This window comes from Numenius arquata, chromosome 22 (genome assembly GCF_964106895.1).
Source record: "Numenius arquata chromosome 22, bNumArq3.hap1.1, whole genome shotgun sequence".
Taxonomy (NCBI): Eukaryota; Metazoa; Chordata; class Aves; order Charadriiformes; family Scolopacidae; genus Numenius; species Numenius arquata.
In genome coordinates, this window is record NC_133597.1 from 4,051,016 (window position 1) to 4,069,467 (window position 18,452).

General features: G+C 44.7%; 1 protein-coding gene across 1 annotated transcript in view; it reads left to right on the top strand.

Moving 5' to 3' along the window:
- The window catches only part of UBASH3B (ubiquitin associated and SH3 domain containing B), a 74,696-nt gene extending 57,197 nt beyond the window's left edge, over nt 1-17,499 (top strand). The window contains exons 7-14 of the mRNA XM_074162350.1: nt 3,400-3,535; nt 3,942-4,062; nt 4,576-4,698; nt 6,418-6,510; nt 7,211-7,355; nt 10,290-10,396; nt 11,325-11,434; nt 12,325-17,499. Of these exons, the coding sequence (XP_074018451.1) occupies nt 3,400-3,535; nt 3,942-4,062; nt 4,576-4,698; nt 6,418-6,510; nt 7,211-7,355; nt 10,290-10,396; nt 11,325-11,434; nt 12,325-12,462 (973 nt within the window). The 3' untranslated portion in view covers nt 12,463-17,499. The remainder of the gene's footprint in view (nt 1-3,399; nt 3,536-3,941; nt 4,063-4,575; nt 4,699-6,417; nt 6,511-7,210; nt 7,356-10,289; nt 10,397-11,324; nt 11,435-12,324) is intronic.
- The last annotated feature ends 953 nt before the right edge of the window (nt 17,500-18,452 follow it).

The window sequence follows — 18,452 nt, forward strand, 5'->3', positions numbered from 1 at the left end:
GACCTGGCCATAGGTATGTTAAAAACAATATACTTTTTCCCCTGTATGGTATCAGGGTGGAAATCCTCTCCTGGTAGCAGTAGAAGCTACTGGTGAGCTGAAACTACTTGTAATGAATCCCAACTACAGAGCCAGCAATAAAGATACATATATGTATATGCACCTTAAAAGCTCCCCAGCAAAGTCCTTGCAGGGTATTTTCTAAGTTGCCTTTTCATGCCTGAAAATTAGTGGGCTACCCAGTCAAAAGAAGAAACTCTCCACCCTCAGCACACAGAACCCAGAGGAGGTGGGAAGCCCAGTGAAGGTACAAGAATTTACTTGCCCCACAGAAGCCACAAAAAAGCAGCATTCAAGACCACGGATCTCTCCGCATAGGCATGTAAAGGCGTATGGCAGCAGTGAGCGTGCTATCTTTGTATCTGCGGACCCAGCACCACCCAAAAGCTAAAACTTGTGATGGTTCCCTGCACTGCTTTTCCATTACCAGCAGAGCCCGAAATAGTCACCTCCTCTGGCCCAAAATGGGTAGAAGCACTGTGGATATTACACAGCCATCTATTTCAGCTCCCGGTGAGATGCCAAAGCTATTCCTTGCCCCTTTAATAAGCCTGCGAATTCAGACTTGGCGCAAGTACCAGGGGGAGGAAAAACAGCCCTAATTTTTCAAGCTATATTTGGACCTCAGGAGGTTTTTTTTTTTTCCACTCTGTCTTCCTCCCATTCTGCAACAATGGCTGGGTCGCTTTCCCCAGGGATCCCTCTCCTCTAGACAACGATGAGTGATGTGGCAGAGGAGTCTTTTCCTACACAGAGCTGAGGACCAGCGCTGCTGGGCCATGACAGAGACCCTTTCTCCATCCTCTGCTGCGGCATCTCCGTTCTTCAAGGGGCCTTTCCTGCCTGGGAGGACATTGCCTCCAGGGCCACACAGTATCACTGACAGACCACTGAAGGCAAGGCATCATCCAGAAGACAGTAGATGCTGTTGTCTGCCTTCAGTCCCTGTTTGCCAAGCAGAGGAACCACAAGCCTTTGGGAAAAGCTTCCAAACAATGACCTATGCTTAGAAGATGACTAAGCTGAAATAGCTTCAGCGGTTTCTGTTTTCCAGCTACATCAAGGAGATACCACTGAAGTCAGACTGGTGGCTCTCCTCCAGACACAGCAAGATAGTATGCCTTTGCCTCATCATCATTCGCAGTGAAACCTAGCATCTATAAATAGATAGTAAAGCATTCATGGCCTTTTAATAAGGGCTTAGAGAGAAAGAAAGTCTCAGAAATTGTGCAGCAGCTCCTGGGGGCAAAGGGAAGTGGAGTAACCAAAGGAATCCTTAGTATTCTCCAGGCCAGTGTCCTTAAAAGACTGTCATATGGGCAAAGGAGGAAAGGGCTGAGACAGGACGAGGGCCTGGAAGCTGCAACACAGAAGTAAAGGCAGAGAGCTCAGGCTGAAGATCCACTTTGTACAGCAACAGAGATGGGTCCTAGATAAGAAATTCAGATTCTTCTGATACCGATATTCAAGTTTTGGGGTCAGTGAGGATGTATCTGTGCTAGCTGCACCCACACTCCAAGCTGACCACACAATACAGTGATAAATGTCTGTTGGTGCTCCCTGCTCAGGGTTTCGTCACCCTGGGCTTGGCACACGTGAATCACTCAGGCAGCTTTTGGATCAGAGTTGGCCTCATCCTGCCAGCTGGAAGTGTGATGCGACTGTACTTCTGCCTGCAGTATATCGCATGCATATATTTTGAGGAGGGTTAGACATGATGTCTCACCTGGTAATACTTCCCTCACCTTATCCACAAAGCTCTCCTGCCTACATTTAACTCCTCTAAGATCCACCACCCCTGTTGTGCCTCAGAGTCGTACCCTGCCTAACTCAGAGATGTTTCCTGCCCTGATCTCTGATGCTCTACTTGCATTTGGGCAGTGAGGGAACAGTTCCTTGGAGCAAGCCCAGCCCTTGTTGGGAACTCACCGTGAATAAAATAAATAGTTATGAGAATCGGTAATGCTAGAAGGTCAGGTCTGAAAGAGTAAGAGCAGGAGGCTGGAGAGGTTATCTGCTGCCAGGGGGCTGTGCCCACCGTGGCTGTTGGATGCTGTTGGATGGGGATCAAAAGTGCTGTGCCCAGCATGGCGGGTTCCCACCTCCTGCTCCCCTTCCCTGCCAGTGCTTCTCTGCGTGGCATCTTCACCTGACCAAATAAGCCATCAGCTTGGTCTCACCCTTGCACCCTAATTCCATCAGATAGGGGACCAACATCAGGACCAACAGTGGGGTACTTTTCTCTTTTTTAAACTGGTGCAAACCATACGATCTCGCAGAATATCAGTCCTTTACAAAAATGCAGATGACCTATTTTTGTTCCATTGGTAGAGGCACTTGGTGTTATTTTAACAGCTATGAAACCCCTCTGAGATTTTATCCTAACTAGGTGCTAGTCAGGAAGCAACTTCTGACATACTTAAGGCACTGAAAAGTGCAAGCAATAGCAACTATTTCTGTCAAAGTAAATGACCATATACACCATCTGACAATGTTTTTTTTTAATGACTAAGCAAACGTAACCTATACAATCAGCAGAGAGTCACTGCAGCTTCTGTAATTGCCTGTCAGAGTTTATTCCCAGGGGGTCTTGGTCAAAGTCCTTGAACATCTGGGCATGAGAGCTTTATTCAGAGGGACCATCATTAGATAAGCCCCTTGAGGGAGAATGGGATCTATTATATCTCTTTGGCTACTCTTAACAGGAAGCACTGGTGAGAATAAATTCCCGCTGCAGATGGGAAACGGAGTAGACAGCACTGAAAAATGTAGAAACAACAACCCAGACTGAATATGCCATGTCCCTACCAGGGGATACAAGCTATTTTGTGTGCAGGGACCCTAAAAACTGCTCAGCATGAGAGGCAGGGCTGTGCTCCAACTTTCTACTGAAGCAATAGCTTATGCTACAAAGGTGAGTGAAAACTCCCTGGAGCCATTAGTTTCCCAACTTTGGTCCACAAAACCATAGTAAGTAATGTGCAGCTGGTTCCCAGATGATGTTAGTGAGCATCCTGTGGCTGTGAGGAAGGTCTTGGCATTCACCATGAGAATATTTGAGGGCTGACAGAACCTTGCAGACCAAAGTTTGGGAACTGTTGTTCTGTGAAACTGTTTCTAAGGAAACAGAAAGCCTGTTGAGATGGGATTTGCCTCTTCATGTGTATACATCACCTAGCAAGGTGCTCTCTAGGCAGCACTAAAATACAAATAATAATGTAATAACATGACAACAGTAATTATCATCAGTTCCTGAAAACTACAGAAATGTCTTTACTGTAGCCTGAGCACACGAAGTCCAAAGCATTCCCAAAGCCAACATCTTTCTATTTTTGGCAGGTCCTACTCAATTCTGAATACGTCTTCTTCCCCGTCCCTCCAAGCCTTCACTGACGGAGCTCTGGAAAGAAGACAGCAGGAAGACCAAGGACCAGGGGAAGCAGGGCCACTCACTATCATCTGCCAGAATGTGCAGGTAGGGACCCACACACACGTATAAATCACACACAGTTCTAATGGTAGCTTTCCAGCAACTGGGTTTTCCCCAACAACTTATCCTCTGGTCTCCTTTCCCTGCCTGCATCAGAAGTTACAAGTTGAAGTTCTCTACAACCTTTTGAATGACACAATTAACCACAGGCACAGAAGACATCGCTGTCCCCAAACCTGCTCTTAGCATGGGGCGGCAGGGCCCCATCCTCTGCTCAGTTTAGCAGCTTTATACCAGCATAAATTTACCAACTTCAGAAGAGCTTCCTGTACCCACATTTACACAAGGGTAAAGCAAGAGGGACCTGGTCCTGACTCCCATTAGTAAATCAGCTCTGAGAAAAACCCTTGCACTTTGATGAAGGCCAAACATCCTGTAATTTTTCTTCCAGCCCCTGAGAATAACCAGCCAGCCAGGGCCTCAGAAACGCTGCCTGTTTGTCTGCAGACACGGGGAAAGAATGGATGTCGTTTTTGGGAAGTACTGGTTGTCGCAATGTTTTGATGCCAAAGGTGAGTCGGGTCCCGCGGGTCCCTCGGGCTCTAGGTTTAGATGAAGGAAGGAGAGCAGCAATGCTTAGTTAACAGACTCTAACTTCAGGCACTGTTGGCATTAGAGCTGATCAGGAATATATCAAAAGCCTTTTTTTCAGTTAAAATAAATGCCAATATCTTGTAGCTAAAATCACTGGGAAAAAAAGGATGATTTTACAAGTACCTTCTTTCTAAATTACTTTTTAAGAGCTCTGACATTTTAGCCTCCTGTAGAAGTGTCACATTCGAAGTTTCATTTGTTGTAGGATGGAAATTACTTTCCTTTGGGGCGTTAAATCTGTCCTAAAGATAACTTTAAAAACATTAGCAATGTTCTCCGCTTATTTTCTCAGAGGGAAAAAACTGCTTGACAGCCAGGTCTAGGCAGCGCCTGCAAGGTGCAGCCATTAGGGTGAAAGAGGATAGAAACAGGGGTGATGCTCTCTGCCTCTCGAATAACTCCAGCAACTGCTTCTAACCTTTCCCTCGCAGGAAGGTATATGCGTAGTAACCTGAATATGCCTCACAGCTTACCTCAAAGAAGCGGCGGTTTCAGGGATTATGAAAAAGACGCGCCAATCACCGTGCTGGGCTGTACGCAGGCAAGGCTTGTTGGTAAGTGGCCCTCAGCAGAGGACAGCTTGCCCGGGAAGCCCTGAACTAACAGGATATAGACGTTTCAAGATCCTTTGCAAAGTCCCTTCACCTTCCCTGGCAAGCCCCCTCTTTCAAAGGAAAACTTGTCTCCTTCAGCTGCTGCCGCTGAAGAAAAGACCAAGCACAAAATGTAGGATGTGGTATGAAATCAGAGCCATCAGCATTCCCTACTGCACTGTAAACATGCCACACTGGAAGACACTGTTATTACCAGCGTTGGTGAGAAACGCAGCAGTGTGATGGTCACCTCATGCCAAATATGCATTTTCCTTGATTTGACAATCTTAAATTTTGATTTGCAGTTTGCTACACCAATATGCTTTTATCAGCCTGTCTGGCTTTATGTTTATTTGGCAAAAGCACAGTCCAAACTATTTCCAGTGTTCTCCCACTCCCCGTTCTTTTCTCTGATTTCTGAGCCTTTTGGTTTGTGTATAGACAGAAAAATATTCCGTAGTCAAAGAGTACAGATTGAGCACTGTGATTAGAGGAGCCCAGCCCCTTAAAGACATGAGCTTCAGAGAGCAGTACTGAGAGCACTTTCTCAAATTCAAATCCTTTAGACTACTTCGTGTTGGTCGCACTCAAACTAGGGCAGCTAAAATTATACTTGCTTTTTAAACAAAAATAAATCACTGTACAACAGCAGGATGCTCAGACTCCCGGCCACATGGCATCGGGGTTCGCAATATGCACGTAACAGAAGGCGAATCTGGGAGCAATCACAGCACACTTTGCTGGTATCGTTAAATGAGTCCGCGTACGTAACTGCATACGTGACCCAGACGCCACCAACCTGCCGGCGCGGCTGCTGCATTCCAGCCATCTGCAGCCGCAGCCCCACGGGCTCGACCTTGACGATTGCCGGAGCCGTAATTCCTCTGACGAATAAAGCATCCCCGTGACGGAGGGCTGTTAGATGTGCCGCTCCTTCTAAATTACCCCACTTCCCTCAAGAGATTTATAGATCGGTTCGACATGGTTACAGCCATCATTAAACATATGAAGTCAAGGTTAATAACCCCTTCTTGCTCCCTCTTCTTTGTCCTGCCTCTTCAAATATAACGACAATATAACTCTTTCTTACTACAAGTCTGTGCAGTGCTGCGCAGATTCCTGTTCTCGTTTGGTTCCCTTGGGCATTGCAAGAATATTAATAACCCTAATAGTGGAGCTGATTCTTATCTCGTTTTCAGTGATCTTCCACCTGTGTAATGAAATGGTAATTTATACTAGCAAAGAATCAAGCCAATTGAATTAAGTTGGGTTTGAGTTAAGTTGAATCATTCTGATTTATGGCTTATAAATGAAATGAAATTAAATTCAAGCTCTCTACAATTTTTCTCAGCACGCTGTTTGCTTTTTTGGCTAAATCTAAGAGAAGCAAAAACTGAGCAAAAGCTGCTGTGATTTCTTTGCATACGGGTTAAGTACCTAGGCACACATGGGGCAACACACAGAGAAAAATGTATCCCGGCTCCACAGCTGTGCGCATCACAACGCCCAACACACTGCTGAAGTCAAATACGACGGGTACACATATTTCCCCAAACACAAACATTGCAGCTGGGAAGCTGCTTTAGCTCCTTGCTGGGTGGCAGATCCCCTGCACGCTGCTGGTGCCGTTACGATGCCATTTGCCTGGTTTTATTCACGGGTGTTGAAACTTGCTTCTAGGTGAAGCCTTGCTAGAAACGAATACCATCGTAGACTACGTCTACAGCTCCCCATCCCTGCGGTGTGTACAGACAGCACACAACATCCTGAAAGGTGAGAACCCAACGAGCAGGAAAGGCTGCATTCTCCTCACTTTCTGGGAAAAACAAGGCCAGCCAGATAAAAGGCAGCCTGGCATGGGAGACCCACGTAAATGGTGATTCAGGTTGAGGATTATATCCATGGGAGTATACTTCTCATTAGAGCCCTTCTCTAATTGCATGGTGTGATGACTGCTTAGGCAAATGCTGGCCCCAACACCAGCTGTCGGTCAGGGTGGAGGTTATTGCCTCCCCTGCAGAAGCCAGATGTGGGTTTGAGGCAGGTGGTCATCTCCAGCTCAGCATCCCCTGCGCTCCCGCAGCTGCTCATTGCTTCGTGCTCCCACCGCAATTGCTACCAGCAAGAAACTTGCTACCCTCTGTAAGAGTAATTCACTCCAGAAACTGGGAGTGAAATAGCGATAGAGGAATGGGATGCCCTGGCATTGGAAAGAGTCGGGAAAAAGCTCCAAAATACAGTCACGCCACAGTTCAGTACACTGCATCTAGCTGCCGGCCACAGGTTTACGTTCCTTGGCATATCATATGCCAAGTAGATATATCAAATACTTCATCTTTCATACCTACTATTAATCAATTGACAACTTAGAGAGAAAAAAAATATAATTTACAGTCAGACTTAAAGCTGCAGAGTCTGGCTGCTTTCCTCCCCAGCTACTTCCCGTCACATCTGGTCTTTCTCCCTGTTCCAGGTATGCAACAAGAGAACAACCTGAAAATTCGAATAGAGCCGGGCTTGTTTGAATGGACCAAGTGGGTCTCTGGGAACACACTACCTGCCTGGATACCCCCCGTGGATTTAGCTGCAGCTACTCTAAGCGTTGATACAACCTACAGGTAGCAGAAAGGGGGGTGAGAGGGTCTTGCATTGCTTTTTGTCTTTGTTTTTGAAGAGTAACACTCTGCTGAGTTTTTCAATTTAAGCAGTGACTGGAAGAGCTGCTGAGGCTCCCAGAATAAAGTTAGAGCGGGCTCGAGGCGGCTGCATTGAACATGACCTAAAAATGGCTTATTATAAACCAAATTTCCCAGATCACTGGCAAGATCCAGCTATATTGCTGATCACGGAGGTCCTCTATCCAGTACTCCTTCCATCCTGGGCATCTCTCAGGTGTCCAGGAAACCCTCAAAGTATTTTTGTTTGTTTTAACCCTTTTCCTAAAACTTAGGAATTTGGGCTCAGCTAACAGAACTTGTTTTGCTGACTCAGTTCCCTGACCATCATGCTCATAGACTGAACCGGATCCTGGGCTCATTCGCACCCACCCTTCCCTTCCCCAGAGGAAAAAGCTTGTCCGTCTCTCTATTTTGATTAACATGGTGATGGATCTTAATTGTTAAGTTTTGCATCACGCTGGGGAACATGTTTACATCTGTCAGGAATTCAGGGTCTCCTGTGACATCAAAATTCAGAGGTTTTCTATCAGAGCTAAACCCAAACCTTTTATCACTTCTCAGCAATTACATCTGAAAAGTTTTTAGTGGAAAAAATTGCAGGTTTCTGACTCACATTTTCATGGTATTCAACCCAAAAACAGCTGGTGAAAGCAAGCAAAGTAAAGCCTGGTTAAAGAGCATTTGAATGGCAAATGGATAAGCACCACTGATCTTTCCTCCCACTTTGCAGAAAAGGGAAACAAAGATAATTCACTGGGCTTTCAGGAGCCCTGACAGCCGCTCTGAAAGCCCGGAGCTGACCTTCCCAGAGCTCGGCATTTTTGCCAGCCGCCCCTGCAGCTGCACAGACCTCTCCTGGTGCCTGCTTAGGCTCCGCATCCCGAACTCACGTCCCTGCTCCCAGCCTCTGCTGCTTTCCTTTTATCCAGCCACATGGCCCTGCCTCTGTGTTCCCAGCATCTTTGCCAGCACACACCGAGAGGCTGCTGGGGACAACCTGGAGCTGGGGTCTGGAAGGAAACTCAAGACTCCTCTCACTCCCCAGCGAAACATCACAGCCGTGGTGCCCTCCAGCCTAACCCACAAAGGCTTTTTACTGTAAGCTGCCGAGAGAAAAGCTAAATAAAACCCAGGAGAAATAGTCATGTGGCAAAGAATAGACAAGATGATCTGTGCGGGCTTCCTACTCTCAAATTTATGATTCATTTATACAAGCCAGACCCAAAGAGCTCCCAGAAAGAAGGAAACTCCAGAAAGGTCACACAGTTCCAGTGTTCCACTGCTGAAATACCTGTATCGCTATGACTTGTTGTAGAGACTAGCACTTTCTGTCTCACTGTGAGCCTGATCACCAGCTGAGCAATCCCAGATAAAAACAAAACATTTATAATACACACATCGTATGCATACACAGGAGTTCCACCTACATGGGCTTGGTGACAAATACTTTATGGCTGGGCTTTTGTGGTTTATGGTATCACGAGAAACACTAGCATTTCCTGGTGTCTCAGTGCACCCGTGTGTTTAAGAACCCTCAAGTGGAAGAAGCAGTTGAAACAATGAAAAAAAAAAAAAAAGAAGAAAAACGTAAAGGAAAAAAAACCTCATTTTTTTCATACCTAATTATACCAGAACGCATTTGTATTGAATCCTTCCAGTCTGCAGCTAAAATTCCAACACTCTGTGGGTATCTAAATAGAAGTCCTTACACTGTATTTATCCCTGAAAGGGTATCACATGGCTAACACTCAGCAGAGCAGCTGGACCACAGGAGAGCCTCTGCTTCAGAAAACACATGCCTTCTGGGAAGGCCATAATGAATATTCTCAGCACGAGAAAAGAGCCTGCTCTCGTGTGGTCAAGTGTTAGGGGACTGGGAGACAGCCCTCCTGGTGCTCTCTGTCTCCTCTCACAAGGGTAATTCCTGTAGATAGATCAAGATCACTGGATGGAGGGAAAAGTTAGGTCTTTTCCTTGCACCACAGCAGGAGAACACAGCCTTCTGCTTCTATCCCTCGCTTCCCTGTGCACATCCACCTACTCCAGCTGATACCATTGGCCTGAGTCCCACCAGGCAATTCACTGAAATGGCCTGGCCCTGGAGGAGGCTGGCTAATTCCAGGCATTTCCCAGCAGCGCGGCTTCACAGATGGCCAAAGCAGCAGTTTGCCTCTGCCCTTCACCATCAAAGCCTTGAGCACTGGAGAGAGCCAGCATCTGCCTTCCCCACACTCCACGTCTCTCCTTGGACCTGCCCGGTCTCCTCGGACAGACAGAGATGTTGTCAGCCCAGCCTCTGAGCTGGAAGCCGTGGTAGCACAGTGCAGATCTCAGTCTGGCAAAGACAGCTCGGGCAATGGCTTGTCACCCTGTCACCTGCTGGGACCGTCTGTCTGCAGGCAGTTGCGTCGACACCGTCCTTGTCCCGCTGTCCCCTCCTGCTCACCCACTCCTGCGGGGTACAGATCTTGTTCTCCTGCCGCTCACTAACTTTACGTGGGTGGGTGAGCCCTGGAATCTGCCCATCAAAGGGCACAGAACTATAAACACAAAGTGCCATCAGTATCGCTGCGTGCCATTGCAAAAGTCATACGAGTATAATCAGTGTGTCGGATGCTGCCTCCACCAACTGGTCCACATTAGAGGAAGCATTTACCATTTTTCCCAGCTAACTGAAATATCTTCATGCAGGAATAGTAAAAATCTCAGTTTCAAACTTTAAAAATCACCATAGTGGTCCTGACACAAGATGCAGTTCTGGGGATTTGGGGAATTAGAACAGTTAAAGAAACAGATCCTTGCAGATGAATCATAACTTGCACTTAAAACTTTATCACTTCTTCAAATTCACTGTACTTGTTTTTCTACTCACAGACCTCATATTCCTGTCAGCAAGTTAGTGGTTTCCGAATCTTATGATACATACATAAGCAGAAGCTACCAAGTCACAAAAGAAATCATCAGCGAATGTAAAGGCAAAGGTAAGCACTACAGAGGGGGTGAAAAACAGACAGGCTCTCTGGGGTGTGAATGCCGGTATTCCTGACCAGTCTTTCCCCCTGCAAGGAGTGAACCCCCATACCTGAATCCCTCATCCCCTCTCCCAGAGACACTGGAAACTCCTGGATGTGTCGGAACTATGAGTTCAGATACTCTCAGCTTACAAGAAAACTTAAGTAGCAGAAGTATTTTAGGGGTCCCTACCTAATGCAAGCTGTTTCTCAAGGGAATAAATAAGCCGTTTGCACTCTGCTGTCTGTTACCAGCATCAGATGGGGCATCTCCAATCCCCCATCTGAGCTACTCTTCAGAAATATGTTACCCATAAAGACTGTAGAACATTTCTCCAAACACAATATTGAAATAAAAAACAAAACCTCTAGCTTTTATTTTTCATTCACAATATAAAAATAGGATGTTCTTAAGTTCTGGTGATTTCATTAATTTCATTTCACTGACCATTCTCTACATTGTAAGGTTTTATTTTAATAGTTTGCACACAAAGCTGTGTGGCATTGGTTGTAAAGGATCTTGGAAATGGAAATCCAGAGCTATCACTGCAGAAAACCAGCAACTGAAATTAAGGTGCTTGTTTTAATCAGAATTAATTTTGGGGTAAGAGAAAAGCATTTGCTTCACAAGACAGCTGAAGTCTCACTGGCATTCTTTTTTCTTCAGAAAGCCATTTTAAAACTAAGTAGCACAGAATTAACCCTGAAAATTGAGAAATGCTCTAAATATGTTCATAAACCATGTTTTTTCCCCTCCTAATACATATAGTTTAATGTGTTGCTATATGATAAACTGAACCCGTTTTGAACATTTGAAATAGCCTGCTTGATCTGGGGCACCAGTCCCTAAAGCTGCCTTCTTCTCCCTCCTCAGCCTGCATTTCTCACTCTATTCCAGGAAATAACATCCTGATCGTGGCACACGCGTCCTCCCTGGAGGCTTGTACCTGCCAGCTCCAAGGGCTCTCACCGCAGAACTCCAAGGACTTTGTACAGATGGTCCGAAAGGTAATTACTGCCAAGGAGTAAAGCTCGCTGGCTTTCCAAAGAGAAAAGAAATGTGCAATCTGCTTAACCAGGCAGAGGACAGTTTGTTCCTCTCCTTTGATCATTCCACCTATTACAGAGTTCCACCCATTTCAGAAGTCAGGAGAATAAGGCAGATTGGTTTAAAAGGCTTATCTTAACGTGTCGTTTCTGTAAGAGACAGCATGGGATCAGATGCCCACCTACAAATGGGCTTGCAGTGACTCTGCTTTATGCCTGGGGCTGTACAGAGACTCCCACAGTGCCCTCCAGTGCTGAAAACACCCTCACCACAGCGAACAGGGCACTTCTGCCCTACACTTCCCCTTCTCATTTCCCTCCAAAGAGCTCTTAACCATCAGAGAAAAGGACTGAAAATTATAATGGGGTCTTCTGCCTTTATTCCTTTACTCCAGCCCTGGTAAGGAGGTGGCATTGCCCACTGCCGGCATTGCCCACTGCCAACCTTGCAGCCACTCTCTGGGATATTCATAGCTGATACTTGATCTGAGGACACCTGAGCCAGACTAGAATCCATATTTCTCCTCCATAGCTGTGCTGGCCCTCAGGGTTCAGGACCATGTCAGCCAGCAGGACATCTTTGGTTTGAACTGGCCCATATTTAAACTAGGTTACAAGGGTATATAATCAGTCTTTCCCAGTGTTTTGCATGTACAACGGTGCACAAGGTCTGGCTGTCACACACTAAGTCCTACAATCATCCCTTGAAAATGGACTTTGGGGAGAGGGAAAGAGAGAGGAGACAGTGAAATGCTTTGTTAGCACAGCAGGACTTCAGCCCTTAGGGGAGCTCCCTCCTCACACAGCTTGGTCCCTGCTCATTGCCTTTATTTCCATCTCTCCTCACACAGATTCCGTACTTGGGGTTTTGCTCGTGCGAAGAACTGGGAGATACAGGTGTTTGGCAACTTACGGACCCCCCCATCCTCCCTCTCACACACGGACCAACTGGAGGCTTTAACTGGAGAGAAACCTTACTACAAGAATAGGCAGAGCTACACGAGCAAGGAAACCCCATGGCCTTTCTAAGCGTTGGAGAATGTCTCTTCTTTCTTGTGTTTATTGACAGTGGAAAAATAGTCATAATATGTTCAGTGGATCACACCAACAGCTGTTCTAGCATATCTCTCACACAGCCACAGTCATGCAAAGATTCTCATATACAACTAGGTAAATACAAAAGAGAGTGATTTGAGGGAAAAAAAATATTAAAATACAGACTGAAGCTCTTGCATCGCAGGGAATCTCTGTTTAGTCAGTAGCTCGGGTAGATTTTCTCACCTTGAATGGAGCTCTGATAACACCAGTACCTTTCACTGCCTTCTGCACCGCGTTAGAAACAACTAGCACTGTGTAAAAGTCGAGCGTTCAGGATGCTGGGTTGTTTTTTTTTTCACTACTATTTTTACAAAGCATTAGCAGGCTTGTTCAGGACCATGTATTGACACACACACCCCCCCGCCGCTCATCACCCCCAGATTCTCAGCACCTCCCATAAAGTGTATGGCTACCAGTGGAAATGAGAGTCCAGCCTTGCCTCTGCGGGCAGCGTCAGATTATTCATCTCCTCTATTTGAGCACTGTGGTAGGGGTTGTGTTGGGCATACCGTGGTGCAAAGACTGATTGACGCTCATCTGCGTCAGGAGAAAATCCTGAATTTCACCTCGGTTACAGAGGAAGTTTGCACCTCAAAAGACAGCACCATTGTGAACAAAGACTAGGAGCAGCTTCTTTTAAGGGGAGATGAAATAAGCTTTTTCCAACCAAACCTGAGGGATTTAGAAAGTTGGAGGGTTTTTTATTCCTTTATTTAGGTTACTGAAATCCACCCTTGTGCAGAGACCCAGCCTAAAGTGTTTGTGTCACTTAGATTCCCTTCAGAGGAGTTTGAAAAAGGGTTTCCCCTTTTATACTGGGGTTTTGTGCTGGTCATTTACACAGTGGTGGCTTTCTGTCCCTTGTGAACTTTTCCGTCAGCCCTGGTGAGGTTCTACAGTGAGCAGCCGTCTTCAGGAGCTACTGATGAAATCAAAAAGCCGCTGAAATTCAGCCGCCGCTGCATGCTTTGCTTCCTTTTTCTTAATTCCTAAGTGCCATCTGTCATAAAGACAAAGCGGAGCTGAAAAAACAGTACACTTAAATCTAAGAGCAACATGCTTTGGCCTATTAAAATCCTATATCTGGTAGGGGAAGGGTTATGTTTTGGGGAGAAGGGGAAGAGAAGGGTTTCCATCCAAAGCTAGTATCCTTGAAATCACAAGAAGTGTCCTCTTAGTGCAACAGCCTGCAAGATGCCAATACCAGCTGCTTCACAGGAGAACGCAAAACACACCGCAGTGGATAGTTTATGTATAAACTGGCTCCAGAGCAGGTTTCCTTTAGATTAATATTATCTTAAGTCATCAGCCTTGGGTCAAAGAGTTCCTGGAGACATTTGTACAGGTCTTATCAGCGTAGGCTGACTTTGAGAAGGTACTTAAAAATGTGCTTAAATTGGATGAAAGAGATTTAGGCATACTCCTTTCTTGGTTTGGGCTGTAAGATTGAGTATTCCCATAAATACCATCGAAAGCAAGTTCAGAAATACCAGGAGAGAAATTCTAGCGTCCTAGGTACCCCTCTTCTGTCCAGCTTTCCCTCTGAAGAAAGTGTGAGCGTCCTCATTTGAAATGTGTGTATGGCACAGAAGTTTACGCTGGCCAGCTTTGACGAAGGCTGCTTCTTCATAGCAAGATCAAGCTTTGATTTTGCGTTGGTTTCTTTTAACCTCTCAAGCCTTCGGCAGGACTGGTCTCACCTTCAGCTGAGGACTGGAGCTGCACTTTCAGGAGTCCCAACAAACAAGGAGTGATAAACTGCAATCCCTTCTTCCTGAAGGAGGCAAAACACTCAGCAGTTGTGATTTAACAAATGTTAAGGGGTTTTAGCTTGGCTTTGTCTCTGGGTTTTGTTGAGCTTGCCAGGGAGAGTACACCAGATTCCGTACAGATTCTGAGTCAGCAGAGAGCTCATCCTGTGCAATATGTACATTGTCACCATCCACAGCGATAGTCCATTATTTATACATTTATGACTATGTAATAACACAGTAGGCCATTCATAAGTGCATTATTATACCAGGGATGTATACTGAAAAGTCAGGGAGATAACTTACGAGATGACAGAAGAAACTGCTCCCGTGCAGTTCTACTGCTGTCACTTTAGTTTTTAACTAATTTAAACTATTTTTGGCTGTGTACAGACATTCTGAAGAGCATTTCTGGCTTGTTTTCCTCTATGCTTACTCACCGCAAATTTGCAGAGATTTTAAAACTAAATAGATGACAATCACACCAGAACTAATTTGGTTATTGATGCATGTGTAATTCTCTGGACTGCTTTTCGTTTCACACTATGGGCCAGCAAGATATAATTTGAGGCAATGAATATTGCCTGTACAAAACAGTGGAGGCTGCTCAGGTCCTATTGCAGTTAAGTGACATTGCAAAGAGTTCATTTAGACAGAAGCATGAAACAGAGAGGGAACAAAACCTGAATGCACAATTTTAATATTGTACTAGCTGATCTTTGCATATAGTAAGCAATATAGAAAAGAGTGTTCTGTTTGAGAAGGTAGATGTTAAAATGCTCTCTTCTTTAAAAAAAGTATATTTTTGGAAGTTTGGGAAAGTATTTTGACAATTGTAGTCTTATCTCAAATTAGATTTTTCAGGTGTCAAGAACCTCAGAAAGAAAAATCTTATTTTCTTCTAGCATTTTGATTTCTCATAGGGGTTTTGTGTTAAGTACCCTCATGTTGATAAGGCTTATTGGGGGGAAAAAAAAAAAAAAAAAGATGTTCCTTTTAAATTTTAATTGAGATGTTAAGAATATAAAGCAATTGCTGCTTCACTTTCACTCCATTGCTGCTCATGAGTGTGTATTTAACATGTTTTGTCCCAGAAGAACATTAGACTTGATCTATCTAAAGTGCTTGAAAGTCTCTTCCTTGCCTTTACTGTGAGCTGCATCAGATCCCGACAGTTTAATTAGGGTATAGGAGGCAAATGGCAGTTCCTAGATTTTTCCCCTCTCTTCCTAGTTAAGGAATAAAGAATAAGTTGTTCATCCAGTATTTTCATAAACTGCAACTTAAGGGTTGAGCTAGAAAAATACCAAGAATCAAAGTGCAGAGTCAAATTCCAGCACAGCAGCAGCTGATGGGATGACACTCGGGCACCAGAAGGTCAAAACCAGGGTATTTGAAAAAGATCAGGTTCAATCATGAGATTTTGACCTTATCACTGGGCTCTGTATCTCAGATACACTCCGAGATACACTCAGCGCGTGCGAGGGGGCTGCAGTGTGCCCCAACCCCTGAGCTCTGCCTGGGGGAGCCTGTCAAGGTTAATGTAGGTGCCAGGTCTAAACTTCGATGCATTTTCCTTACATTTAGTGCAGTGGCAGCTACAGCCAAGTACTTAAATCCTCTGAGCACAGAGCCAGGTTCTCCGTGAGTATAAATACTCAAATCAACAGATCTTTGCTTCTTTAGGCAAACGGAGGATCCAGGCCATACCTTCAGAAAAAAAACCCCACATATTTCCCTTTTCACTCAGTCTGAACAGTTTCAGAAAGGTCAGCTGATGGTAGGAGCCTCCTTCTCTCCCCTGGTGTTAGCTTCTAGTGTCACCCTCATTATGAAAGTGGCAATTTACATCACGAAATAAGTGGTTTTTCACCACAATTCTGCAGGAATTATCATTAGTGAAGGCAAGTGGCAATTCTGCAAAACAAAGAGGGTGCTAGAGCACTATTTCCCAGCGTATTATTTTGTGTCCGCAGCCCTAAGCCCCCCGGGTAGCAATATCTCAGGGGCGCAGGTACTGTCACCTTTCACTGTGCACTAACTGCAGCTCTTGGGGAACAAAGTTGAGAGGATGGGGAGGGGGTGACAAACTCAGCCTCTCTGCTTGGCTCCTGCACTGGGCAGGAGGGGATGTAAACTCTTCCCTCTGGGTCTTTACAAAGGCCTGATCCAGAGCCCAGGGAAACAGAGAGGAAGATTTCTCCTGATTTCCTCAGGCTTGGGATGAGGCCACGCAAAGCCTGGTCCTACCACCGGCTGCTCCTCTCCATCCACCACTGAATAATGAAGAATTTGGAGGATTTGTATCTGTGCAGGGTTGAGCCCTTCCAGTCCTGATTTAAGAAATGCGTGCAGAAGTAAAGCGAGATGTAGTGTCTGACTGTATCCGTGTTCATTTCCAAAAGCGGGACGCTAGATAGCTGAGTTAAGCTGTAGTCAACTAACTCCAGCTCATTTAAACCCAGAGCTGGAAATTAGTTTGCGATGCTTCACAACTTAAAAGTATTGAAATTCCATACGAAAACTATCACTTAGAGAGAGAGCGCCTTAGTAGGTTTGGTTTGTGAGTTTTAATTTAAAAAAAAAAAAAAAAGCCTAATCATAGGGGATATTATTTGAACTTGAAAAATACATGTGAAATGATGGTGGTAGCAGACACGCTTTAAATGGTGAATGAATTTTTTAAAAATGAAGCAGTAAGTGTGATTGGTTGCATACACTCTAAATCGCTACTTACTTCTCACCACTTCCTCAAATACTTGTTCCCTGGGGAATATTCATGAACCATACATGCTACATAACAGAAAATACACAGCCAGTTCCTTTCTATTACTTCCCATTAAAATGTATTTTCTGAAGTTTCTCTCTGTGGACATCTCTTAAAACTTGATGTTATCAATGGATACTTTTTTTTTTTCCATTTTAAACATGTTGTATCATTCTGTTTATTATGTTTTTTAGTGTGAGCAGATTGTATTTATTTGAGGAAAATGTTTGCTGTTTAAAAAAAACCAATAATTGTATTGCCAAAAATAGCTGTAATTACCTGTGACATCTGTATTTTTTTATTTTGGGGGGGGTTGGTTGGTTGTTTTTAATCTCAGTTTCAAGTGCTAACAACTGTTAAAACAACCACTGCATTTTTATTTGCTTATTACATTAAATGGATTTCTCGGAAGTCGGACAAGAATGTCTCGTAGATGATTTAACGAAGATGCCACGCACCCACACCTTGCCCCTCCTATTTAAATTTTCCCCTCGAGTGTGTTGGACTTTGCCGGAGTGAATATTCTGACACGGACCTTCAATGAAGTGCCCCTTCAGAGGTGGGGGGAACACCGAGCAGTATTTTCAATGGCTCCAGCAAGGCGTAGGTAGGAAAAAACCACTTGTACTGGGCACGTGCCTAGAGAATAGGCGTATTGGGACCTTGAAACAAAAAGGGATCGGGGCCATTTCTCAGGTGGGATTGCAAGTGCTGCCCTCACCACATCCCATTTGGGATGCCCACATGGATGGCATGTAACCCTCAGAAGCACCAAAGAGAAAAGGCAATTTGTGTTACGTTTTTCTTCCCTCCACTAAAGATGAAGTTCATTTATTTGACAGCAGATGGCACAAAACCATCTCAAGTCTGGTTTCCCTCTGGGCTGGAGGCAGGTGGCTTCAGTGTCTCTGCTGCTTGATGGCTTTTTCCCTGAATTATTTTACTGTCAGGTTTAGATATGTGGAACTGGAAACAAAACTTTTAAACCAGAGCAACGCTTACCTTTACAACACATATCTTCTTTCTTGATCTGAATTTTTTAATCTACCAGCCAGTGAGACTCTCTCACATCAACTACATTAAACTTTCTGGTCTACAGCTCTGTTTTCCCGGAAAACTTATTATATTATGATTAACCTAAAAGCCATAGCTTTTATCAATCAAGTATACACTAATAGAGTGACACAATCCCATGCACCTGAAAGTGTAATGGAAACAGGTCCTAATAACTTAGAAGTGAAACGCATAATGTATTTATAATTAACCATTTTGTCCAGTTCACTCAAAACCATGTGCTGCAAATGCACACAGTTTTTAAACCACATTTGTTATCTTAAAGTCAGCTTATTTTGACAACGTTAGT